The sequence below is a fragment of the Dermacentor albipictus genome, chromosome 10 (assembly GCF_038994185.2).
Source record: "Dermacentor albipictus isolate Rhodes 1998 colony chromosome 10, USDA_Dalb.pri_finalv2, whole genome shotgun sequence".
Lineage (NCBI taxonomy): Eukaryota > Metazoa > Arthropoda > Arachnida > Ixodida > Ixodidae > Dermacentor > Dermacentor albipictus.
Genome location: NC_091830.1, coordinates 52,995,960 through 53,023,438, shown reverse-complemented (window position 1 = coordinate 53,023,438; position 27,479 = coordinate 52,995,960). Strand labels below are relative to the sequence as shown.

Here is a 27,479-nt window from a genome sequence, read left to right as displayed (position 1 = left end):
TCTCATCACGATGTGCGGCGCCCACCAGGCGTCCTCTATATCAACACATCTTTTATGAATTCCCCGAACGCTTACGTATATATATGGGAACATTGAGACAACTAAAAATGTCCAGAGATTGTTTAGAATTGAGTGGCTCAGGCAAGCTTTCTTTCTAAGGACAATAAGAAATTGGTATGTTTTAACCGAGTCATTGTCTCTTGTACCTGATAGCATTTTTCTTTAACTCCCATGTCAGCCATGTTCTCTTTCTCAGCTTCTATTTTCAATGTGCCACTTTTCCTCGTGATTCGTTTGAACTGGATAAGGAGAAGCAGTACACCTCCACATATGGAGGGTTTTTGTCATGTCGATGGTGTCTATCGCCTGGTGCAGTGCCGTATACTCTGATCATCATCGATGTTCGCTTTCAGTTGAAGAGGGAAACATGGTGGATCCCAGGAACAAGTGCGAATCGGTGTTAAGTGCGCCTTTATCGTATACTGCACCGTTCTTACCTGGCTATCTCCTTCAATCCTACATAGCTCAACGCTCCTTGCTCAATGCAATGCACTGGTCTCTATTTCTTTTCACCTAATTTCTCGGCCGACTTTTGTTCCATTTTTTCGTGTCCGATTCCGCTTCCTCCTCACTATGCTTGACCGTTCGGGCATCTATACATAACATCACATGCTGATTCCGTGGCACTGGCCGAGACAGTCGACATATTCAGTGGCACATACCGAATTGCACATGAAGAGTGTCACAGGTTGCCCCTCCGCGCACACATGCAGATTGTCTCAAGTTGTCTAAAGGGCCTATGGGGCCCACATGCATGACCTGTTTCAGGGCGATGACAACAACAAAGACTTGACCGCTGTTTACAGACATACTTGATGAGCAGCCATTTTTGTCCCCGATTTGGCAAGAAGTCATGGTGCATTCCTGCGCTTTTCTTTTCTTGTCATGCTCTGATATACCCATGCTGGTACGTGATCAGTCAAATTTCTTCAATATGGTTTTATACCAATGCGCACATGAAATCCCCCTGCATCTGTAGTATACTAGCTGCCTTTCCCTTTTATTTTACGCACCAAACATTCGCTTTTTTTCTATTCGATGTCGTGCACAGCGTTTAAAGCAACAAGTTATAAGACACCACGGCGTGCCTGTGGTAGTAGTATCTAAGGAGGTGTTAAAAATATTGCTATAGTTTCAGCCCTCGCAGTTTCTTACCAGCAGAGTTGAAGCCAGAATTCGCCTCTAATTCTACGTTGAAAGAAAGCCGCGACAGCTGAAATTCGCTCACAGCTTATTTCTGTTTGCTTGAGTAACTGTTAGCCAAATTAAAAATAAATCTCATTTTTCATTGCAAAAATGTTAACTTTGGCTGCTTAATGACATGATCATGAACCGCAATATTTCACTAGACGTTTACACTTCCTTGTCAAACCAAGGAGAGAAAGAAACACATCGAACAATATCTGTATGGCAAAATTTACCATCCTAAATAGCACGGAGTAGGAAGAAAGTGCTTCGTGTGATCCCCGCTATTCGTCAACGTTTTTTCGTGCCGATGGTAAGATGGCGGCCGTCCGGCTTCACTTTTGAGACGTTATCTCTATTCCAGCAATTTCTTTTGAGCCCCCTTGGTATTATCACACGCCCAAGAATGTGAACGCATCAAGCATCGTCATTGCCTTACACTTTTACGTAATATATAAAGGGTGTATTTCTAAGTATGTTGTATCAAATGTTATCCTTGGTAGCCTGTTTAAAAAAAACGTATACGTGCCGTGTACTAGGCTCAGACACGCTACATGTCTCGGTCTGCTGAAGACAAAGTTTACTGAAAGAAAGTTAATTGGTTTCACGCCACCAAAGGTCGAGGGAAACGTGGCCTATCGGCTCATCTTTCGTCATTTAGCGTTCCACATTTCATAATTTGTTGGGAAGCTTAACGCACCCATTTAGCTGGCGACGACAAGTACCCTTACAAAGGCTGTCACCGCCGTAAAACAGCGCTTGTGTGTAGGCTTCCTAGTGGGGCCCGCTATCTAATGCCACATGTGTACAGTGGCACATACGTAAACGCACAAGTCGTTCTACACTCTGGAAGGAAAAGCAAGCTTCACTTAAATATCGCTTGAGGATAAGCGATATGTGTGTGTGTGTGGGAGGTGCTGAAATCAACTGAAATCGTAGCATGAAATCCGTGAGAAGAAAACTTGGCACAGGACTGCGCAAGATGTATGCACTGAAAGATAGGTAGAGCAGCTAACCAGCATCAGTAATTTCGATAATGTAGTATGAGCAACGGAAGAATTATATACTGAACCGTACAATACAACGAGCAGCCACACAACCTTCACGGGAAGTAGTGCTGAACAGCATACAAAGGAACCTTCTATAACTAGTCATGAAGCGATGATATGGCCTGGGATTGCAGCAGGATAACAGCAGAATAATGTGCAATAACAGTTCACCTATTCAAAGAAGGATGATAAATCTTTGAAAAGCTTGTGGCCCTTTATACGCAATGCCTTATGAGTTGAAGTGTACTAGAGAGAAGAAAAATTACATAAATATTATTATCCATAAGAAGAGATATGTTAAAGAAATAAAGAATAGCAGGCCCATTGCCTCTCCTTCAGTACTGTATCAAGTATTAAAACAAAATAATTTCTAATAGCACTAGCTCGACACTTCAATCAACCAAGAGAGCATGCTGGCTTCAGGATGATATATTCTACAAGAAATCATATCCATGTCATCAATCAGGTAGCTGAGAAATCAAATAAATACAATCAACATGTCCGTATGGTCTTCATAGATTGTGAAGAAGCAATTGATTCTGTGGACATGCCAGCAGTCATGGAGGCATCGCGACATCAAGGAGTGAAGGAGGCATACGGGAATATCTTCGTAAATGTGTACGAATGCACCACAACTACCATGCTTCACAAGAAAATTATATATTTACGTTTCAAGAAAGGGGTCACAATCTCTTGAATGCAATTCACTGCATATTTAAAAGAAGTATTCAAGCTATCAGAATGGAAAGACTTTGGAATGAAGATCAGCGGCGAATGTATCGGCAACCTTAGGTTTGCTGATTACATTTTCCTGTTCAGCAGCACTGGGGATGAATGGCAGCAAATGATCAAAGACCTTAATCGAGAAAGTGTCAGAGTGGGATAGAAGATTGTTATGCAGAAAACAAAGATAATGTTCAATAGCCTGGCACGGGAAAAAGACTTTATGATCGCCAGTCAGCCTCTAGAGTCTGTGCAGGAATACGTTTAGGTAAGTCACCCACAGGGCACCCTGATCATGTGAACGAAATTTACAAATGAATAAGAATGGGCTGATGTGCTTACAGCAGGCATTACCCATTCCCGACTGGAAGTTTACCACAGTCGTTGAAAAGTGTACAATCGTTGCAATCTCCCGCTGTTAACATATGGGGCAGTACTTTGGAGGGTAACAAAGAAGCCGAGAACAAATGAAGGACCACGCAGTGAGCGATGGAACCAAAAATTTCAAGCCTTACGTCAAGAGACAGGAAGAGAACACTGAGGACCACAGATTAAGGGGGGATAGCCGATGTTCTAGTTGACCTTGAGAGAAAAAAATGGAGCTGGTCAAGCCATGTAATGCGTAGTGCGGTGGCCCCGTAGAGTTACAGGAAGGGTGCCGAGGGAACAGAAGTGCAGTCGAGGACAACGTAAAGTTAGACGGGGGGGATGAATTTACGAGATTTGAAGGCGCAAGTTGGGATCAGCTAGCGCAAGACAGGGGTAATTGGAGATCGCTGGGAGTGGCCTTCGTCGTGGGATGGACATCAATATAGGCTGCTCCTGCTGACGATGATCTTCATAGAAACTATATGGCATGTGGTTTTCATGTGAAATTTTCGTGCATATACTTCCCTTTTCATGCGTAAGCACACTTTGGCGAGTGCCCCTGCTCCGTCAGGTGAAAAGTAACAAGGAAAGGGTCGTGCTTTGTGTCACCACAAAAAGGCGTAATTTGCTACAACATCGAATCATTATAATCGTGCAAATGTAGATGATTAGTAGCTTTATAAGCGATAAGGAATAATTTTAATCAAGGAAGGTAAAAATTATCGCAAACAATACCCATAGAGCTACATAGTGCTCCATAGAATGTGCATGGGGAAACTGATAATGTGTGTATATATATATGAATATATACACACATCATATATATATATATATATATACATATATATATATATATATATATATATATATATATATATATATATATATATATATATAACCTCATATATATATAAGGTTGGGCCAACTGAAACTTGGTGTGGGCCAACTTCAATTTGGGTGTGAGCCAACTTAACTTTTTGGATGGGCAAACTTGAAATTTCAGGGTAGGCTAATTAAAATATGTGGTTGGGCCAACTTGAAGTTTGGGGGTAAGGAGGGGGGACATGATGTGCCGCTACACATTGAAAAGCTGCTCTCCCTGATAAAAATCCGTTTCTTGATACTTCATAGATCGTTGAGCGCCATCTACTCGGCGTTCACCTGCAGCCCTTCGATGCTTTTTTATTGCGATAGCAATTATTGGGACACTCCAAGTGAGTTTCTCCCGCCGCCTTGCGCTTGCGTATTTGAGCTGAAGTCGAGGTTTTAACGGAAGCCCGTCTTGTCGAGTAGCATCATAAAGAAGGGCAAAAAGGACACCGACCACTAAAAGAATGCAAGAGAGACTTTTCGGCTCCGTTGACGGGAGCCTTGTTCACAATGAAATCAAGGACGTGCGGTACCATGTTTATATGGCTTTAAAACATGACGTAAGCAGCGCGTGTAAGTGGGGTGACGGTTTCCTCTATCCGGTTGAGAGTGCTATCTGTCATTTGGATTAGGAGGGATTCGAAGTGGTATCTTGAAGTCAAATTTCTTTCTTTTTCTTTCTAATAGCTTGGCGTTATCCCAATCAATACCCTGTGGCCGAAGTGACCTGCATGTTCTGCGTAGGCGTTTGATGCCACTTTTCTCTTTTTCCCATCGTTAACATGCTGCTTCAACCGCTGTTCGAAATTGCCTGTCTCGCCGATATATACGCAGTCACAGTCTTCACATGGAATCCCTTAGACGATGCCAGGAAACTTTGTCTTCGGAAGTATGTTTTTCACGTTTACCAGCCGATGGCGTTATTTTTGGGATGGCACGTGAACTACCTGGACGTTATAGCCACGTAGAACGCGGGCTAAGCCCTCGCTCACACCAGGCACATACGTTATGGGGGCGCGTTTTCGTGGGAGCACACAGTCAGGCCTTGGGGGCTGAGACAGATAACGCTCCATCGAGTTTGCAAATGACCTCGGGTAGCCAGATGCCGAGATATTTTTGTTCAGTTCTTGTAGGTAAGCAGCGTTACTTTGTGGCGTTGTGCAGATACGCTTGGTTCTGCCGACAAGAGAGGCTACTATCGATCTCGTCTGGTTCATCGGGTGCCCTGAATTACAATGCAGATACCTGCCTATGTGTGTGCTCTTTCTGTACACGGAAAATGCCAGACTGTGGTGGTCACGTTTCACAAGGACGTCCAGAAAAGGAAGCTCGCCATCTTTTTCTTCCTCGGCTGTGAATTTGATTGACGCTTCAATACATGAATACCTTTCCTGACTTGAAGAGGCTCCTGCTGTTCCGCCTAGAGCACACCTACTTCACTTTTGAAGGCACCTTCTACAGGCATGTGCACGGCACACCAATGGGTGCATCTATTTCGGTACCTGCTGCAAATTTAACAATGTAATGGCTTGAGCGTCGAGCACTCGCCTGTTTCAACGTGCCGCCCAGAGTCTTCCTACGTTACGTAGACGATGTGTTCAGCATAATTCAGCGAGTAGAAATTTCTTCATTTTTGTCGCATTTGAACAGTATTGAAACGTCTATCCCATTCACAGTCGAGGAAGAAAAACATGGCGAGCTTCCTTGTCGGGACGTCCTCGTGAAACGTGACCGGCACAGTCTGGCATTTTCCGTGTACAGAAAGAGCACTCACAGAGGCAGGTATCTGCATTTTAATTCAGTGCACCCGATGAAACAGAAGAGATCGGTAGTAGCCTCTCTTGTCGGCAGAACCAAGCGTATCTGCACAACGCCACAAAGCCGGCTGCTGACCTACAAGAAGTGCACCAAAATCTCTCGGCATGTGGCTACCCGAGGTCGTCTGTAAACTCGGTGGAACGCAATCTGTCTCAGCCCCCAAGGCCTGACTGTGTGTTCCCACGAGAACGCGCCCCATACCGTATGTGCCCGGTGTGAGCGAGGGCTTAGCCCGCGTTCTACGCGGCTATGACGTCCAGGTAGTACAGGCGCTATCCCAAAGATTACGCCACCGGCTGGTAAACGTGAAAGACAAGCTTCCGAAGACAAAGTTTCCTGGCGACGTCTAAGGGATTCCTTGGGAAGACTGCGATTGCGTACATATCGGCGAGACAGGCAATTTAGAACAGCGGTTGAAGCAGCTTGTCAACGATGGGAAAAAGAAAAAAGTTGCACCAAACACCTTGGCAGAACCTGCAGGTGACTTGCGCCACAGGATTGATTGGGATAATGCCAAGATATCAGAAAGAAAAAGAAATTTGACTTCAAGACACCGCTTCGAATCCCTCCTAATTCAAATGAAAGATAGCACCCTCAACCAGAATGAGAGAACCCTCCGCCCCCCCCCCCTCTACACACGCTACTTACATCATGTTTTAAAGCCACATAAACATTGTATGGCACGTCCTTAATTTCATTGCGACCAAGGCTCCCGTCAGTGGAGCCGACACGTCTTTCTTGTATTCTTTTCGTGGCCGGTGTCCTTTTTACTCTTCTTCACGTACCTGAGTTGAGCGAGAACATCGCAAAATAACAGTACATTTGAAAGGGACAGACGACGGTGCTTTCTCACCTCCTTCCTTTCCCTCAACTTATCCTTACTTGAGGCTATTTTGCGCTGTTTCTTCTGAAGTCATGAACCGATTAGCCGAAACGCAGTGTTTCAGTGATTGAACAAACAATTTTAATAATATCCTCAGTTTAGGCCGCATTTATCATCTTTCATACGCACTGTTTGTGTATGCGTTTTACCCCTGCCTTTTTCACTATGCTTAACCACTTCGCCAGTGTTTTCGTCTTGAGTTTTCCACGACGGTGCAATGGAAGGGCGTCTCATTGCAGGTAAACTGAAACTTGTTTTCGTACAAACTTATACTTCCTCCACATTCGGACGTTGTGTAGAGCCTTTTCGATCCACTGCATGAGACTGGAGACCCGCGCGTAAAACGGTGGCCTGTTTGGGGGGCATTTGTTCTGTCCCGAAGAAACAATTCCGAGTTGCAGTGTTCTTCCATCGTCACCCCTGAGCGTTAACGGTCCGCCTGAGTCCCCCTGTGGGTGACAAGGAAAGACATGATTATTGTGGGGGCACAATATAAAAACGAGTGTAAAACTGTTTTCTGATAAACTTTACTTTCAGCGAAGGTTTTGCTTTTGTAGCACAATGAACAACGGTCATAACAACTTTAGGCGTACTTGCAACGTGAAGACCTATTGACGTATCATTTTTATGGTAAATGTTTCTTGTCGGAATAATGCTAATGAAGTAAAAAATTTCATATTCTATACATCTGATCGGCAGAGTTGACGAAATAAAAGAAAATCCCACTTGACGTTTCAGCAATAATCATAATTTTTTTCTCATAAACTGCCAGAAGCTCAGTTACTTGTGAACGGCATGTGGCTATTCGTAGTTTCTAATTTACCAGCCTAATGACCTGCAATATGGCCATAAATAACCTCAAGTTTATTATTGAGCCAGCCGATGCAGGTTATGTGAATAAGGCAGCAGGCTCCAAAAAAATTGAGCGCCGAGGCTTAAGCTCGAAATGATGCGAACCATGTACATTTGTGCAATTTCAAGTGGAGCCATGTCCGCCTGCACGATAATGCTGATAAATTTTTTGATTGGCATTGTTGATGCACACATTTCTGAAAACATCCAATATCTTGAGCAAGAGATTACGATTCATACAGGAAATCATCGGACTTCAAAGTGCTAAAATGGCATTTGGTAGTGCTGTACACATCAAATCTACTCAAGAACTTGGGTCCCTTAGCTTACCCAGTATCATTTATTAACTGGGGACACTATCTTAATGACCGCAAGCGGTCGTTCTCAATTGGTTGTTGTTCTTAAAACTAAATTACAATGATGTAAAGACAACCAACAAAACGTAAACAAGATGAAAGCAGCAGCCAACGTTTCAACTAGCGGACTTTTCTTTTTCAAGGCGACAAACGCTCTCCTCGGCACAATATATCATCATCATCATCACCAGCCTGGGTACGCCCACTGCAGGCCAAAGGCCTCTCTCATACTTCTCCAGCTACCCCGGTCATGTGCTAATTGTGGCCATGTTGTCCCTGCAACCTTCGTAATCTCATCAACCAACCTAACGTTTTACCGCCCCCTGCTACGCTTGCCTTCTCATGTGATCCAGTCCGTAACCCTTTATGACCATCGGTTAACTTCCGCCCTCATAACATGCCCGACCCATGCCTATTTCTTTTTCAAGATTTAAACTAAGATGTAATTAACTCGCCTATATTCCCTCACCCAATCTTCTCTTTTCTTATCCCTTAACGTTACACTCATCATTCTTCTTTCCATAGCTCGTTGCGCCGTCCTCAATTTAGGTAGAACCCTTTTCTTAAGCCTCCAGATTTCTGCCTCGTAGGGTAGTACTAGTAAGACAGCTGTTATACAGATTTCTCTTGAGGAATAATGCCAACCTGCTGTTCATGATCTGCGAATGCACGCCAAACGCACCCCAGCACATTCTTATTCGTCTCATTATTTCAGTCTCATGATCCGGATCCGCGGTCACTACCTTCCCTAAGTAGATAAATTCCCTTACCACTTCCAGTGCCTCGCTACCTATCGTAAACTGCTGTTCTCTTCCGAGACTGTTGAACGTTACTTTAGTTTTCTGCAGATTAATTTTTAGACCCACCCTTCTATTTCGCCTGTCCAGGTCAGTGAGCATACATTTCAATTGGTCCCCTTAGTTACTAAGCAAGGCAATTTCATCAACGAATAGCAAGTTACTTAGGTATTCTCCATTAACTCTTATCCCCAATTAGACCATAGATAGTGGCAAAAGTGACAATAAATGAGACAATAAATGTAGTGGCAGAAGACAGTGCTCGTGAAAAAAAGACTAAATATATTAAGGAAAGAACGAAAAGGATGAAAAAATAATGAGGTGGCAATGATAAAAAAAGATAAAAGAAAAAGAATAAATTAAACAACCCAATTAAGTATAACCAAGAGCTCTATAGTTTGAAATTCAGCATAGCGAATGGCTCTTAAAGCTCCCTTTGAAAAGTTCATGCAATAAAAGTCCAATATTCCAAAATGCCCAAAGCGAATAAAAAGCAGTAGGCATAAACTATGCCTAATTTAATGGCGTAGTTTGAAATTTAGCATAGCGAATAGATTCTAAAGCTTCCTTCGAAACTTTTATGCCCGTTGGTTTTTATCGAATTTGGGACTGCCTAGAATATTGGACATTTAGTGCACGAGTGTTTCAAAAGGACCTTTATAAGCATTTCGCCATGCGAAATTTCAAACTACAGGCAACAGCAGTAGGTTAGTTTTCACTGAGTTGTTTAGTGCTTTCTTATTCTTTATTTATTATTGCGTTGTCAATAATATTCCAACTTCCCCGCCACCCTTTCTTTATTCATTCTTTTCGTTCTTTTATTAATATGTGTTTTGAAGTGTACTGTTACCTGCCGAATGTACAGTGAGATGTCAACCGGCTGAAATGTGGCACTACCTCACATTCCTTCACCTACGTTCAGTAGCACATAAAATTTCTTTTCGATTGCGCACCCTCGGGGCTGTTAACCCACCCTCGGTCGTCACCTCGCCCATCCGCTTTACACTCTTCCCCCTTTAGAAGAACAGTGTCTATATATACTGTGCTGAAGACAGCATACGTCGTCTTGAGAAAGACAAGTCCACTTGTGGCTCCTGCTTTCATCCTGTTCACGTTTTACTCTCCGTCTTCAATTTTCATCTCCCGCATTCCACAAGTATTCTGTGGACTATTGTCAGGAGTGTCACAAATCGTATGCTAGGATCCTTATTATTTTTACATGCAATATTGACGCAGCTATCGAATTTTCTCATTCTGCTCCAGTTAGACCACTTTTTAGTGAGTGTGTAAGGGCACAACTTCTCATCGGCCATGAAAGTAAATGATGCAAACGTTTAATCAATTTGTTTATAATCTCACTTATACTTCAGTGCATTTGTGTTTCATGTGCTAATTCATCTTATTTACCAAAACCTATGCACATTTTCTTGTTTCATTTTGTATATTGCTCCTCTATGCAGCTGGCAGTATAGTATAAGTAACCGTAGTAGGCATTGTTAGCGCTGCTTCTTCAAGATTTTTTATTATTATTATTGTTCAGAGACATATATAATCTCGAAATAAATGGAAACACCTTTAGCCTAAGCCAAAGGGTGTTTTAAGCAACCTGACTCATTGATTACATTAGGGACAGGCAGGGGGAGGGGGGAGGCAATATCACCGCTTATTCGATCTATTCTTAACGCACCTAGATAATTAGGGGTTCTATCCATGTGTAATTGACGCTGTAAAACTTGCCGCCTCGATTGATATCTGAAGCCGAAGTCACCGTTTCAATTGCCTACTTACCGGACAGGCTCCACTGCCTATACCGAAAGCACAGATTACAGGTCCAGGTGCGGCCTTTATCCTATTTCTGCTTGTTCTTAGCTTATCTTGGCACAGCTTATCCGTGAGAACAACAACTTCAGCACGCCGAAGGCTCTTGCTGCCTTTTCCCACTGGAGAAAGAAATGAAAAAAGGCACAAGGTGATTGCACCTCTAGTTCCAGTCAGTGAAAAAATGAATTCCTTCGTGAACGAGTTGAAGTAGGGATGGGATTTAATGTGAAAGTAGACTTAATTTCAGAAAGTAGACTACTAGCGTCGCGCATATAATGCGCGATGCTAGTAGTGTACTTTCTGAAATTAAGGTAGGCAAGCATCAGAGATTACGATGGAGCTGTCCACGAGTCACCTATTAAATCCGATGCGCTTGACACGCAGATAATGCACGATGCTAGTAACAAGGTCCGGTAACAAGGTAACAAGGACAACAAGGTCCCGCAAGAACATAGACAAGAGATAGTACGAAAGGTAACATTCGAGTGAGTTCCAAATACACCACGGGCGTCCAGCCCTGAGCGATAACTTTAGGCTTTTGGTGGTTAAAATTCGGTCCCCGAAAACTTATCAACAAGTAGAGTCGAGTACAAAAGTTTAGAGACCACGGCATACGTAAAAGAACAAGATTTGTTTCCTCTAGCACACCCGTGCAAGGTCAAAAGACATAAAAGCATGGCACTCGTCAAGCAAGCGCACATGGACAGTACACTCGATTTCACGTTTTATGCCAAAGCACTGAAGAAAATAATTTAGTGGCACTTCTGGTCTTTGAACTTTCGCACTCGACTGTACACGTTCCAGCAGCGTAGAAATACTCCAGATGCCGACAAGAAAAAAAAAATTAGGAAGAACCAGCCCCAGTTGCTATGAAAATAAAACTAACAGCTTATTTAACGTACGTTCGACCCACGTTAGAATACGCCAGCATAATCTGGGACCCTTATCAGTCAGGGCTAATTGAGAGACTGGAAAGAGTTCAACGTCGAGCAGCGAGGTTTATCCTATCGCGTTATTCTCGCACAGATTATGTCTCCGAAATGCTCGGATTGCTGCACTTGCCTACGCTCGCTGAACGCAGGCGCGTAGCTAGGTTAAAGTTCTTTTTAGAGCGCAGCTCTTTGGCGTCCGTTCCTGGGTTTCGCGTCGTCGTCGGCGTTGTCGTCGGCCTCGTAACCAGCTCCGCCCCCCTTTCATCCCCCCAGCGCTAGCAGCGACCGACTGATACCGCTGGATGCCGCTGACGCCGCTAGAGAGTCAAGATAACGTGACTGCATAGAACACCGTCGCCGCCATGCAGAAAGAGGAGGAAAGGGTCCCCCCCCCCCCTGTTCTTGTGTGGCGGATAGGGTGCTCTTCAGTTGCCGACGCGCCGGTTATTTCACGTAGGCCCCGGCACGTCGACGAATACGTGACCACCTTCCCACGGCTAGACCTGGTTCTTAGCGCTGCGGAAGCGAGGGTATCATATTGTTTGTGTCGGCATCGGCGGCGTTGTCCCTGAAACCAACTCCGCAGCTGGGGTTGACTCACTATCGGCGTCAGCGGCATCAGTCAGTCGCTGCTATCTCTTCCCTCCTCCCTTTATCGTGTTGTCCGCTTGCTGCGCGCGCTTCTGCCCCAATCGTTTGCCGCTGGGTGTACACGCCGCCCCCCTCCCCCCTCTTCCTGCGAGTCTCCGGTTGTCAAAGCGCCGGCTCGAACTTAGTTCCTTTCTTCGCTCCTCCTCCAATGCAACCCCTGTGCGGTGGTACCAAGTCGAACATATATCAGTCTATTTCTCCGACCACAAAGCTTCCTTCATGACTGTCAAGAACTGTTAGTGGAGTCTTTGTTAAAGGAATACGTGTGAAAAATTAAAAAAAATTCTGTGATAGCGCATACATGTGTTGCTCGATTTCTTTGCCTCAATCTATCGAAAAGGTGAAACAGCTTATTTGCTGCTCTCAAATTTCGCATTAGGACGTAACGTAATCGTCGGTAATTTTTTCTTCTCACTAAAAACACATTCAACATTAATAGCGAACAGTATTTGATAGCACGACAAGGTAGAACACTACGGAAAAGCAAATGTAATACTTTTCGAATACATCAGATACACATTAACGCCTACGCATTTTGCTTCTTCCCAAGAACCATTAAAGAATGGAATGAGTTACCTGTATTAACGCGAGAAAGCATCAGTGCGGAAGAATTCGAGAAAAACTTAAGGCAACATTGAAAGAAGCACGCACGTATTCGTGTGGTGTTTTTTTTGGGGGAGGGAAGAGTGTATGACCTCGTTTATTAACACTGCGTTTATAGTCATATTTATCGGAGTATATGTATTATATTTCGCTTATGTATCTTCTTTGTTCACTTATGTTCTCCTATTAAAACACTATTCATGTACTGCCTTCATGTACTGTACTAATTGCCGAAATACTGCTACTAACTTGGGTTTTTTTTTTTTTTGCTATATGTAAAATTGTAATACCATGTATTGTACAGATTGTCCAAGTGCTGCTATGACCCACCCTGTAACGACCGACAGGCCAACATTATTCGTAACTAAATAAAAAAAATTGCGTTTAGCGTGCTTTGGGAGTTAATAAAGAGTTATATTAAAGACGTCCTTTATTACGACCGAGCACACTGAAAAGAAAAAATGATAGCGTCGCCAAAGACGCCCCGCGCAGCTTATCTAATTGAGAAGGCATAGCTCCCTGTCATGAAGCAACTACTTATGTAGAATGTTTTAATTAGCCATTAGGCGTAATCCGCGTAAATAAATTCAAAATTTATTTCAATTGTGCCCGCGGGAACAGCGACGAGTGAATTTGAATTTTGTGTTAGGCCTGAACTGACCGAGTTACTGATTGAGCATATATTCAGGACATCAAAGCATAGAAAAATAAACACCAGACATGTATTTTTTATCGCGAGAATGCTAATTCCCATTTTTGCTTTCACCAAATGTGCGAAACCTGCTAGTGCGCTTCACCGGACATCTACTTTCACCTAACCGAGATAGGGCCAGAATCGTAATAACGGCTCACCATAAATGTTTCTACGTGCCATAAGCTGCACAAGGGCCAAAATGACGTGATACAAAATTTAATGTCGTCTAGGATGTCAACTATCTCTTCCGTTTAGGATTATTACACCGACATTAATTCACTGCACCACATTTCTTCAACCATACTCTGCGTTCTATACTAAATTATTTTCTCGCACTAAAGCCCTATCTGGAGACTGTGTCAGATGTGTGAATTTTCACAATGCATACGAAACTAAGGATGTGTAATAACCTATTTAATATTAACAGCCGCTCAAAATACAAATAAAGTTCGCCTACGCGGAAGATTTGAATCAACGGGAGAGTGGGCACACGACCAGCTTAGGTGCAAGAAATAAAGATCGGGTACGGAGAAGGTCAGGCTCGTAGGGACCGCTCCTAGGTAACCTCAGCTGCTTCTAGATAATCGGCGATATACCTTCGTCCCTCCCGTTACCGTGGGCACTGCTCCCCTCATACTGCATCGCAGGGAGGCTCAGGCGAGGGCTTCTGTCGCGCATTTTTTCCCCAAAAATAGTCCCCAGAGGGAAATCTGGAAAGTTCTTGGTGGAAAATTTGCTTCGAAACGTGTCTTTGCCAAAGTACTATACGTGGGGCGAAGCACTTTGCTTCACACTCGTCTCACGGCCAGCTAAACTTCAGTAGAAATGGTATCATTGCAGCCGCTATATAGTTAAGAGTAACTGGATAAGTGCGGTTCTTCAAGGAACCTTTTTTAACGTAAACTTGGAACCTTGAATATGTGCCGGTCTTCAGGGACAAGAAAAAATAATTTAAATTTCCCCGGATGCAGGCGGAGTTGAACCCTCGTCATATATTGGCGTACCAGCTAACATTAATACAGGTTTTCAACAACAACAAAAAAGATCTAACGAACACGGTGCAACATACCGGTTTCAAAACTATGGTGTTCGGTTGTACACCGTAGGCCCTGTAATTTTATTTTGTATTCCCGTTTTTCACATTTTTCTTTTCCTTTCGCTGAGCAGTTTGGCTAAGCTTAGCTTGGACACACAATATAATCAGACGCACTTGTTTCAATATATATTCCGACATTCCTCATACATGACCGGTTTCGGCGTTTGCAGTACGGTCTGTCGACACTTTGCTTCAATGCTAATCAATCTTACTTTGGCATTCATTGTGAGATTGATGTCGCCGGATTTGTTGGCTATGACAACGATCACGCGACGAAGCTTTAAGGTTGAATTCATCACACATTTATATGAGTTGATTTATAGCTTTATTGTGCTTTTACGTATGTGATTTCATTTTGCACGTCTGTGGTTTTTCTTATTTGCCCATATTCGTGTGCAGAGAACCACTGTCCAATTAAAGGTGCAAATTGTGGTACTTACATCCTGTCCGACCCCAGCCGGCGACAACAAGAATCTTTCCTGCAACGTTCATTTTCTGTGTAGGCAGGCACACTGGTTTCATGAATCTGTTGAATTCCAGATCCACTGGCAGCTGTTAAGAGTAACGTTTAGTAGGGATCAATTGTAAACAAACCGAACATATTCTCAACAGATAACGCCCTGCTTACGTGACACTGCTTTGATCTACACTCAATTTTGGAGCTAAAGTCATATCAATTCTAATGCACTGTTCCGTTTCTGAGAAGTATCTTTTTTTTGCATATAGGCCTCTGAGGAAGTAGTGTACAACACACATCTGTGTACCAATATAACAGTGATGCTGCTGCTTAAGAACAAAATTTTGCCAAGGTTTAACTGGCCAAACGGTAGTTGCATTTGCCTATAATTGTGAACTGTGATTCAACAGGTTCTATTTTAATATACCAAAATGTACCAGGTTACTCAATGGAAGCTGTATTTTGTTAGCGCCAAATCTCGCAGCAGCTACAGCTGAAGAATTATTTCAAATGCGACAGCGTTATTCGCGTTCAAACGAAACAGAACTTCACTGAGTAGCCGTGTGGCCGTTAGTGGACAGAAGACAAATATTTCCAGTAATGAACTATTCTTAGCACTACTCACCGTATGAACCATCTTTACAGGATGCTCCACACCAAACAACAGTAGGGTTACTAGAGCAATCATGCAACACTCATCAGAGTCATACCATAAAGCATTCATTTGATACTCGGCGCACAGTATGAGAGAAACTGATTGGAGTTACGAAAGGTATGACTGCAAATGGGCATGAAGGAGAATGAATGTCAGTGAATTTGAGTAGACCTTAATATGAAAAGTGAGTGCCAGCTGACTTAAAGGGACACTTAAGTGAAGAATGATTTCTTCTGCATCAGTAAATTACCAATGTACAACACCAAAAATACCAATCTTACAAAGCTAAGACGCTTGGTAAGCCAGAAAAAGCGCAAGAACGAAATACGGGTGGCGGCCCCTACTAGAGTTCCCGCACCTGGGGGCTGTGACGTCTTGGATTTTGATGGCATCTTCTAGGGCCTACTAATTGTATATAGCGGTACAGATTGACTACATTGTGTTCTAAAGGAACCAAGTTTTAAACATGGCAAGTTTCGGGAACCTTTATTCAGCCAATGCGGCCCAAAGGCGAAAACATACTTTGGAATCCCTGACGTCACGCTGACGTACTGGCGCTGGGGTTTCGGCGCGAAATTCAAATACTGATACTTGGACCTCTATTTTCTCATTAATTAATCAAATGATTTTTTGAAAGTACTGCCTGCAGGGTTCTCAAATAATGCTTCATTAGTCTAAACTGATTTATTGTTTCTCTTTAGTGTCCCTTTAAGTATCACCAAAATACCATGACAGGGAGTGTGTGGGTTGGAGCGTGTTCGAACGTGAGTAAATGCTGGACATCACGAGTATGTGAGGACGCATGTACGAGCACGTGTGATGATGATGATGGTGGTGATGATGATGATGATGATGATGATGATTGGGGACTATTGACGCAAGGTCCAGCAGTGGCAAAAAAACGCCAAGGCTATTATAAGAACTTGTGGGTGGCGGGAAAAATAAGTGACTGCTGACAAGTGTCTATGTGCGTGAGTAGGATTAACATTTGTAAGCGGTGATGAGCGTGAATAAACATAAGTATCAGTGAGTATGTAGCCCGCAGAAATATTTGTGAATAACTATGACTGAGTATTAACCTATTGTACAAACCTTTAGGAGGTGGCATGCCTTCTAACAAGGCTCAGTTCTTGCGAACGCGGCGCCCACAAAAGCGGCTTCTTTCAAATTTTTACGATCACGGTATGCTTAGCACGTGACGAAACCCTAAACCTAGCTGTCTTCTTAATCGCAAGTTCACAAACTTAAATATTGGTTTAATGCTGCGTTTGGTAATTAGATTCAAAAAATAAATATTACTATATAAGAAAGACAAGGAGCCACATGACATGATACTGAGGCAAGCACTAATGTTATATTTTCTTTATTATTCTTTAGCACCCTATATGCGCCGACATTTGTGACAACTTTTGTGCGCGTTTGTTCCTTTTTAATGAAAATACATTTTTTTGCTCTGGCCTTTTTTTTGAAACTGCAGCTCCATCACGTGGATTTTTTCCAAAGTTTCTACTGCTAAATGCTACAACCCCCTCCCCACCTCACCGCCGTTCAGCTCCCACAAGAATCACACTTCGCCTATACTTACTGTATTGAATGTGTAACCTACCACCGCTATCAAGAGAAGATGGCAGTTTCGCCGGAACGCCGAAGCATAGACTGCGATAGCGAATTAGCAGACAGCCATACGAAGTAAAGATAGTACTTTCATCGACCGTATCAAATTGTGAACATTTTCTTCTCAACTGAATTAACAAGTATGATGTCAGCGCACACAGCAGATATGAACACATCACACTCGATGAGAGCGGACAGTCGCTGTCAGAACGCTGGCATGAGGAAACTAGGCAGCAGCAGTGAGCGAAGTGTCCTTCGTGTTGTCTATCGCTTCAACGCAAAGTGGGCACCGAGAACACACAGCGCGCACAATGATACGAGCCACCGACAAACCTAGACTCTGCCCCAATGCAGATCGCTGTCAAGAAATGGCCGCGCGACCGGACACAGCCATTACATGCGCAGTTGCAGCCGGAAAACAGCGGCGCCCTCCTTCCTATGCCTCGCGACGTTGGGTGCATCGCGCTCGAGGGAAGACGGTGCGTTTCCTCCCCGCTTTCGTTCCTTTCGCCCGGGTGACATTTGCGAGAACGAACTCAGTTGCGAGAAGAACTAACTCAGTTGCATGACAATTGCGAGAAGGAACTCAGTGACATGGATGAAAATACATAGATGGCTAAAGCGCGCCAATGTCTGAACCTGAAAAGCACGGCAATAAAATGTAGGGAAGATGTCAAGGCAATTGGCAACCAAGTACAGTGTAACTCAAAGTCTAAATAGACAATCAGGAGTCATCAGAAAGGAAGCTAGAGGAAGAGAGACTGTAAATTCGATACCAAGAATGGAAACGAGAAAGACCGTGGATATTTACAAGAATGGCAAGAAATAAAATAGAATGGAAAATCTGTACGATAACACAGAGGGAAGTCGAGCTGGTTGGCCATGGACAAAAACATGCCGGAGCAGATGTACGCAATAGGAGGCATGTTTCTGCCGCAGCAAAAACCCAGAGGCAACTTAGCATAACTTGATGGAAGGCGACGGTTTTCACCCACCGAAATCGGTGGGAAACGTCCACCTTCCAGAAGCGCTGAGATATGGAGTTGATGTAGGCATTAACCGGTCAGTCGAGGTAAGTATGGGAGAAACGTTTCGAGTATTGGTGGAAGAAAATCAGAAAACAAATTGATAGCAGGACAGCCGTTGCAGGCGTATCTGGCTATACATAGCAGATATAGAGGATATAAGGAAGAGAGAAAATATCAAGAAGACATAGACAGAATGTCAGACATAAATGTCTGCAGATTAATTGAGCAGTTTTAAATACAACGCCACTGATCATCAAAAAAGAAACTGCACAAATGCCCTCTCAAGAACTTTAGGGCCTGGTTGCAAACAAGATTATCTATAATGAATTGGTGATGTATGACAAACTTTCCAGAAACTCTAAATTTGAAGTTGTTGAAGAAAGACCGAAAGTTGTAGTAAAAGAAAAGCTGCTAAAAATTTGTGTGCAGCAGACAAATGCAATACGGTCTGTTCCAAGAAGTTCATCCCTGGTTGTAGCATAAAAGATAAAGCTGCATTCTATACGACTAGACTGCAAGAAACACACAAAACAGACCACAAGCGAGGATCACAGGTCTGCATTGAAGATACAGCCACGAAATGCAACATCCAGCTTCTGTCAACCATTTTGTTACTGCATTTCTCTGAAAGCATTTGTCCTTACTTCAGTTGTGATAGTTTCGGATACCTTGTTCAGCAGCCGGATAGCAGTAAGCAGACTTTAACAGCTGGAAGTTGCGAAATATTTGGTTAGCATGGTATTTCGGAAACACCGAAAGCACTGAACTGTTCATTGTGCGCCTTTGATACATAAAGCCGTGTGAATCGTCATCCGGAATAGTTTGATATACTGAACGAATAATTACGAAACGGCTACAGCATTTGATAATGCGTGGGCATTTCCACGCTTTGCTACTGCTAAAGTACTTGCATTATCGTAGATATTGTATATCAGAAATGATGACTTACTTTCACAAGTGCCACGTCATGCACGATCTCCCCTCGTTTTACAAATCTTGGGTGCACGATAATCTTGTGAGCGTGCACTCCAGTGAATTTGCCATCCAGCGTGAAGTTGTACATCACGTCTACCTGTGCCGCGTACCGGCCTCTGTAAAAGAACATGCGTCAACAAATCAGACGAAAAGAGTACATCCAGCAAGTGCACTTTTTGCCATACGCTATGGAGAAAAGAAAGCGGACGAGTGGTCCTGGCTAGCCGGGATAGGTTGAAGCAATGCCTCCTTTACTTTACCAAGTTGTCCCGTAAACTTCGTTCCATGCCCTCTCACTTTTTTTGTCTCTGCGAAAAAGCAGCGAGCGCCTCTCACGGCGAACGCCTGCAACTTAGATCACGTGCTGCGGCATCTGAGATTACCATGGCATCTGTCACCCTCTCGATAGCCCGCGATAACGCTCGCTAGCAGACGCCCGCGCATATCACGCCCCGGAGGAAGCATTCAGCCGCCGCTGCCACATCCACCGGAAATTGAAAAGGCAACGAGCGCCGCCTCACGGATATTATGCTGAACTAAGCGAACCGCCGCTACAATGGGAAAGCGAGCAACGCGGCGGGCATATAGTAAAAGGAGGCATTGGTTGAAGTGAGTGGGGCGGAAGTCACGTGGCATTTTTGCGGAAAAGTGCATTGGCGCTGATGTGCCGAATATAAACGTTGCCATAGCAACCGTGATCGTGAGCTCTCGCTGCTGCTTTGGGATTCTGAAAAGTGAGTTAAGATGTTTTCGGCCCGTGTCAGTCTTGCAACAGATTCTGTTGGCGAGACAAGCTGACTTCGGAGTCGGGTGTGCAAGCTTTAAAGTTGTGCTTTGGGTGTGTCATCGTGCGGGTCAGCCAGACGCCCACACGCTCTAGTAATCACGGCGCGATTTCTGTGGCACGTCTTCAACGTGCCACAGTAGTGCGGCACATGAAGAGCGGCACATCGCGGCGCATGACACTGAAGAGCGGCACATACCCATACGAACGGGCGGCGTTTTAGACCGCGCTACTCTGGGGATCCTTGTCGTACCGTCGTCATGATGCTGCCGTGGTCTTCCTACTATCCTCTTTTCATCTTCTTCATTCCATCCTCGTCGTAGTGTCGTCGTCACGCGGCCATGGTCATAAAGTCGCTGTCGCGTGAATCGTTGTCATAAACTCACTCGTCATCCCATTGTCATCTTGCTGCCGTACTTCACGCTCTCCTCTTTAAAGCATTGTCACCACTTCAGAACCGCCACAATGCCATTGTGGTCATACCACGTTCCACTGCGTCACTGTATGCTTAGGAAGCCGGCGGGTACTCGAGCATCTCAGAGGACTGTAGCAGTTTCAATATCAACGCTATAAAATATTCGTCACACTGACACATCGCGAAGGAAACAGGCTCTTCAAGTGCCCAAGCAATATCGGAAGAGAAAACGTCGAAGGCGAACATAGCTAACACCTAATCATTCGAGTTACGCACTCGTAAGCATTCTGTGAGTTCTTTCTTTCTTTTTTTTTAAGAAGCACTTCATTCACAAACGGCCGACGTTTTTTCGTGTGATAGCTAGATAGCCAGAATGAAAACTGGAGTTCTAAGCAGGACGCCTCGCCTTTCTAGCTCACTTTGGTTTGCTCAACGGCAGTCAGTGAACAAAGACCTCGCAGTAGGCGCTAAAGCAGTAGAAAGAAAAGCGCCGGTACCTATTTCATGATGGCAGTCGATGGTAGTGCGTTAGTATACATAGTGACTCAACGTTTGCCACTGTCGGAACGAGTTATGTATGAAACTTGTGTACTGCAGTCGCACTCTTCTGCGCTTCCCTAAGAAAGGTCAGTGCCACCAAGCGCATCTGCCGCGAAGCCTGCGCATGGCCTCCGAAATCCGTGACCCGTCGGTGGGTGCGAGCCCCGAGAAGCGCGTCATGCGCGGCAACCAGGCGGCCATCTGGAGGAAATAAAGTTTATTGAAGACGAGAGTGAGGGGGTGGTGGGAGCCGAGATCAGGCACCTCTCTCGTCCTTATTTCTGGGCACACTGCGCCATCTAGTGGCATGGCCGAGAAATCTGCTCATGGCCTCCAAGACTAGAAACGCACCGGTTCCTGCGAACGCTGAGAATTGTTCCCTCGCTTGACTCGCATGCTCGGTGACCCAAGTGGGTGAGATGTTCATTGAAAAGCAGCCCATACCGAGTGCATTCAAGGCGCAGCTCACTAAGGCGTTGGCGTGGAAGGCGTTGTTGGAAACGTGGCACATGTACAATGCGATTGCGCCACCAGCCTGCTGATTCGTCGGCTTGCTGTCCTTGAGGAAACGCTGTACTTTCGTTCGATTCCACTCAGCATCGGAAAAATTCAAGGGATCGTTTTCGTCGTTCTATAGCGGCACATTGCACACACCCAGTGGCACACACCAATTCACTCAAGTCGGCGCCAAATAATTTCTTTGAACAGCGGTACCTGCCCTGTCTGCATCTCACCGTGAGTCACGTCGGCACGAAACACCTTCCTTAACGGGTGGCACGTATGTGAACAATGCCACAAACTCAGCGACCCAAGCTGGTCTGATAGTTGGCGTCAAAACCTGCTACCTCAGCAAAGCAGCCCGATGCTCCACGTACTCGACCACGGACTATTAGAGACTCAGGTTGGTAGGAAAACGGTTAGATACCAACATACATATGTATGTTTGTATCTAACATATACGCTATGATACCCATTTTGAGGCTGGATCATGTATTTTGAATTTTAGCGGGTATCGCTTGAAGGCCCCTCGCTTTCGCTCAGGGGGTCCGCGAGCCGCGACCAGCACGACAAAGGACCAATGGCGCAAAGAACAAAAACTGCTTTAATTTATGATAATGAAACACTCAAACAATTACCGCAGCCTCGCGGTCAATCACAGAAATGAACAAGGCAAAGGACCAAGCAGCAGAACAGCGAGGCAAGAAAATATACAAGCCAAAGGGAGCGAGGAAAGAACGGCCGTTACAAACCATCAACCAACACAATCTCTCGGGCGATAACAGTTTGCACAAAGCGCAGAAAGCAAGCAAGCACCAAACCAGGCGCACAGACACAGTCCCAAAAGCGAACAACAGGAGCACTCTTTCATGCGGACACCATGCAAAAACGCTCTTCCCCCAGCTCTGCAGCACGCTTGGAAAGAAACCTAGACGGGCCACGCCCCACCAGCGCCTCCCCAGGCCCGCGCCCCGAAAAAAGCCCCGAGTGCAGTCTCCGCTGCCTTCTTATCGGGCAGCCGCCTTCCCGGCAGTCCCCGCGCGAGTTCTTAGGATACCGCGATCGATGCGCATGCTCCATGCGACGAGTTCCGTTGTGGCGCGTGATTCAAAGGCTTCCCCCGTGCGCGCTGCAGAGAGGGCCAAGGGCCCGACACTCCCCCCGTACAAGACCAGACACCCGTCTGGGTGTCCAACAGCACTATGTAATGACACTATGTACCGACACTATGCAACAACACTATGTACCGACACTATGCAACAACACTATGTACCGACACTATGCAACAACACTATGTACCGACACTATGCAACAACACTATGCAGCAACACTATGCAGCAACACTATGCAGCAACACTATGCAACAACACTATGTCCAACACTATGTCCAACACTATGTCCAACACTATGTCCAACACTATGTCGAACAGCACCATGCATCGTCCTAGTCGAGTATATCACGGCTGTTGCGAAGCAAAATGTTCGTGGCAGTTGGCACGCGATGGGCTGGCATGCTGTCTAGCGTCCTTCGGATCTCCACGTGACGGCTCCAATTGGCACGGTTAGCTGTCTGATGGGCGCTCGTAGTATGCTTTGAGGTCGTGCAAGCTTACGGGCCCTATTACTCTGCTGCCGTGTTTTTTCCGCAGTAGGTACACCAAACTAGAAATACGTTTCGCGATCACGTAAGGGCCATCCCATCTAGGCGCGAGGGAAGCCGCAAACCCTTTCGCAGCATCGCTGAGTGGGTTCGTGCGGCGGAGCACTTCGTCGCCGACCGCGAACTCCAGGGGCCACCTGCCTTTGTTGTATTGGTTCCCATGTTCCAGGCGGGCATGGTCCAAGTTTTCCCTGGCCTCCTTCAGAGTGTGGGCCAGGCGGCTGGAAAGATTTTGTGAGAACGTGGAGTAATTACGAGTTGGTAATTCAGAGCTGTTGGTGAATGCATGCTCAATAGGAAAACGGAGCTCGCGACCGAGAAGAATAGCCGCTGGCGTAAATCCTGTCGACCGGTTTACTGTGGTCCTTGTGGCGAAAGCCATCTCCTGGATACGAACGTCCGAGTCCTTGTGCCGCTCGGTGAAAGCCACCAGCATTGTCTTAAGGTTTGTGTTGACACGCTCCGTGATGTTGGCTTGAGGGTGGTAGGGTGTCGTCCTTTTGTGCTGCACGCCAAGAGCTTTGCAAGTGTCAACGAATATCCTGCCGGTGAAATATGTGGCATTGTCTGTGATAACTTGCGCTGGGAAACCGAAACGGGTGAATGCTTCCAACAGCCAATCCCAGATTATCTTAGAATCCAGCTTGCGTAGCGTTTACAGCTCTACCCATTTGGAGAAATGGTCAGTGACCACTACCAAGTACCGATTCCCCTTAGCTGACCTGGGGTATGGGCCCATAACATCACATGCCACAATTTCCCATGGGTATCGTCTCTCAACTGGTTGCATGAAGCCCGGGGGCTTCCCTCCCCTCGGTTTCACGGTCTGGCAGGTGGGACATGTGCGAACATATCTGAAGACATGCTTTCTCATGTGTGGCCATGTGGCGACGTGACACAACTTCTGGAATGTTTTCTTGCCGTCGCTATGACCGGCGAGGCGGGTGTCATTAAAGTACTCTAGAAAAGGCTTGCGCAGCTTTCTAGGCACAACGACACGGAATGGAGACTCACCGCAATCCATATTGGCAGCAGGTATATACCGCAAGAACAGGCCGTCGTCTGCTTGCATGTAGCAGTCGTAGTTGCCGCTACCGGAAGGGTTGGCGCCGTCCAGTGCCTTGCGTATCAAGTTGCACTGGTCGTCGCTTAGCTGGGCGTCCAGTAGCTGCTGGCGGGAGATCAGTGTTCCCCAGGCGTCCACAGGCACTGCCACAGCCAGGACTTTGGGTGCCGGCTCGCCATCCCCGGAGAGTGAGGCTCGGGACAGGGCGTCAGCTACTTTGTTGAAGGTGCCTTTCCTGTATTCATCTCTGTAATTGTACTTCTGAAGAGCGAGGGCCCAACGGGCTAAACGGCCGGCTGGGTTTTGTAGCTTTGACAGCCACGTCAGCGCCTGGTGGTCAGTCTGAATAGTAAACTCAGCCCCATCGAGATACATGTCAAATTTCTTTAGTGCAAATACAATTGCGAGGCACTCTTTCTCTGTTACGGTATAGTTCCGCTCTGCTCCTGTGAGAGTGTGACTGGCAAAAGCCAGAGGGTGAAGCTTCCCTTGGTGCTTCTGAAGCAAGACTGCGCCGATGCCATACTCACTTGCATCGGTCTGCACGGTGATTGGCAGGTTGAAATCGGGGAGCCGCAGACGTGCGGTATCAGCGATAGCCGATGACAGAGCCCGAAATGATCCCTGCTCCACGTCAGTCCTGTACCAACTGGCATCTTTCCGTAGGAGCTGGTGGAGAGGCCTTGCTAGGTCAGCACAGTTGGGGATAAAGTGGCGGTAGAAGCCCACCATGCCCAAATACCTCTGCAGGCTCTTGACGTCTGTTGGTGGTGGAAGCTGCAGTATGGCCTGGAGTTTCTCCTCGTCAGGCCAGAATGTGCCTTCCTCGACAATGAAACCTAGGAGGTTGATTCTGGTCGAAACCAGTTGAACCTTCCGGGGGTTAATGGTGATGCCTGCGTCCTGCATTCGTTGTAAAACGGTGGTTAGGTGAAGGAGATGCTCCTCCAGGGTTTTCGAGAACACTACCACGTCATCCATGTAGGCCATGGCATAATTGAATTTGCCGTCTAGAAGCACAATATCTATTACACGCTGAAAGGTTGCCGGCGAATTGCACACACCGAAAGGCAATCAGACAAATTCGAACAGACCCCGATGGCAAGTGAATGCAGTCTTTGCAATATCGCAGGGGGCGATTGGAATTTGCAGGGAGCCCCTGCTGCAGTCTAAAGTAGTAAAGAACTTGACGGACCCAAGTGGATACATCACTTAATTGATTGATGGGAAGGGGTACGAGTCTCGCACTGTTACAGCGTTCAACCGGCGGTAGTCGACGCACAACCACGCCGTGCCATCTTTCTTAGGTGCTATTACAACTGGGAACGCCCAGGGGCTCTTAGACGCTCTTACTGCACCGGTAGCGATCATTTCGTCTAGCGCACTATCAAGAAGTGCTCGCTTGTGGATGCTCAGGGGCCGCGGGTTGAAACGAATTGGGTGGGCGCATCGGGTGTCGATCCTATGAGTCAGCACATTAACGCTGCCAGGAGCTTCCGTAAACATTTGGGCAAATGGTTTAAGCGCTGTCTCGATTTTGGTCTTCTCCGCTGGAGATCCTATGAAAGACTTGAGAGCAGTGAGAATACCACTACCAGTCTCGGAGACGGCAGAGATATTGGCGGTAAACAGATTTGATTGTGGTTCTCCTGGCTTAGTCATGAACTTCAGTGGATGTGCATGCATGCCGTACTAGTAGGTGCCTTTAGAGAGATCGAGAAGGATTCCAGCTTTGGCTATGAAGTTACGGCCCAAAATCACAGGACAAGAAAGTCCTGGAAGATGTAGGAAGCGTTGCCGAAATTTTTTATCAATGATGGTAACAGTTAACCGGGCTGCTGACGTAGCCGACGCAACGTGAGCGGATGCCATGCGAAGGGTTGTGTTTACACTTCATAACTGTAGACGTTTCGTCTCGCAGGCACTTTTGACACGATCGCCGAAAACGGAAACAGCAGAGCCTGTGTCTAAAATAGCAGGTACTTCTATACCGGCCACTCTGACCACCACCAATAGTGTTTTTTCAATCTGGGCGTCAAGAAGACTGAACGTGGACGGCAAAGCCCTCACCATTTGTCCGAGATCCTGGGCCTTCGATCTGGGGGGGGGGGCGACACCTTTCCGGTACACTTACTACCGTTCATGCCGGTGGTGATTCGAGTGTGAGGAGCCGTTTCTTTCCCCCTCCCCGTTGCCGAGGTTGTCCGCGGCTCAGCGCCGTGGCAGCAGGATGGTGAGACGACCAAAACACCCGGCTTTTCGTAGTCTTGGAAACGCCTGCCCTCGCTTGGTGCTTGACGGCCGCGTAGTCTGCATATTCTGAGGGGACGTCGGGGCGCGGTAGGTCGTTGGCCGGCGACTGGGAGCTGCTCACCGCCACCGGCCCTCGTCGTTTCCCTGCTGGCGGGAGCCAGGGGGGCTCGGGCACTGGCTCTTGTAGTGGCCTCGTCCTCCACACTGGAAGCAAACTGGAATACTGCGTGTATCTGCTGCGCCTGATTGGGCGGCAGCCGCTACAGGCCTGCTGCGGCCCCGAGTGCCTCGCAACGTTGCGGCAGGTTCCGGGACCGGAGGCCGGAAAGGTACCTGGGTGGCAAAGGTGCGGTGAGTGAATGGGTCCAGCGCTCTTGGAGGCGGTACCATATTCCCCGGGCGTGCAATCTGAGAACCGTGCCATGCGCAAGACGGCTCGAGGGAGGTTTGAGGCGGGGGTGGAGGCTGGTAAGTTAGCTCTGCCAACATCGCCGCCTGAATATCGGACGCCGCTTTAGCGACATTGTCAAGCGAAGAGAAGGTGCGGCCCCTTAGATAAGCCTGGAAGCGTGGGTGAGCTTGCCGGATAGCCCGGGTGACTCTTTCCGTTTCGGGTGCTGAAGGATCTGCGCGCTCGTAAAGCTCCTGAAAGGACCGTACGTATACTTGGAGGCCTTCCTCCTCCGCCTGACTACGGGCGCGAAGCTCGTCTTTCATGCGGACGACATAGCCTGGGGGGAGGAATTCTGCTCGCAGTAGCTGCTCAAAGTGCGTC

The 27,479-nt window shown here is 46.2% G+C and overlaps 1 protein-coding gene across 1 annotated transcript in view; it reads right to left on the bottom strand.

The window, feature by feature from the left end:
- Positions 1–7,015: 7,015 nt before the first annotated feature.
- Positions 7,016–27,479, bottom strand: part of LOC135907641 (chymotrypsinogen A-like) — a 38,413-nt gene continuing 17,949 nt past the window's right edge. Inside the window, exons 5-8 of the mRNA XM_065439337.2 lie at positions 19,463–19,604; positions 15,200–15,311; positions 10,751–10,902; positions 7,016–7,406 (exon numbers count right to left, since the gene is read on the bottom strand). Of these exons, the coding sequence (XP_065295409.1) occupies positions 7,188–7,406; positions 10,751–10,902; positions 15,200–15,311; positions 19,463–19,604 (625 nt within the window). The 3' untranslated portion in view covers positions 7,016–7,187. The remainder of the gene's footprint in view (positions 7,407–10,750; positions 10,903–15,199; positions 15,312–19,462; positions 19,605–27,479) is intronic.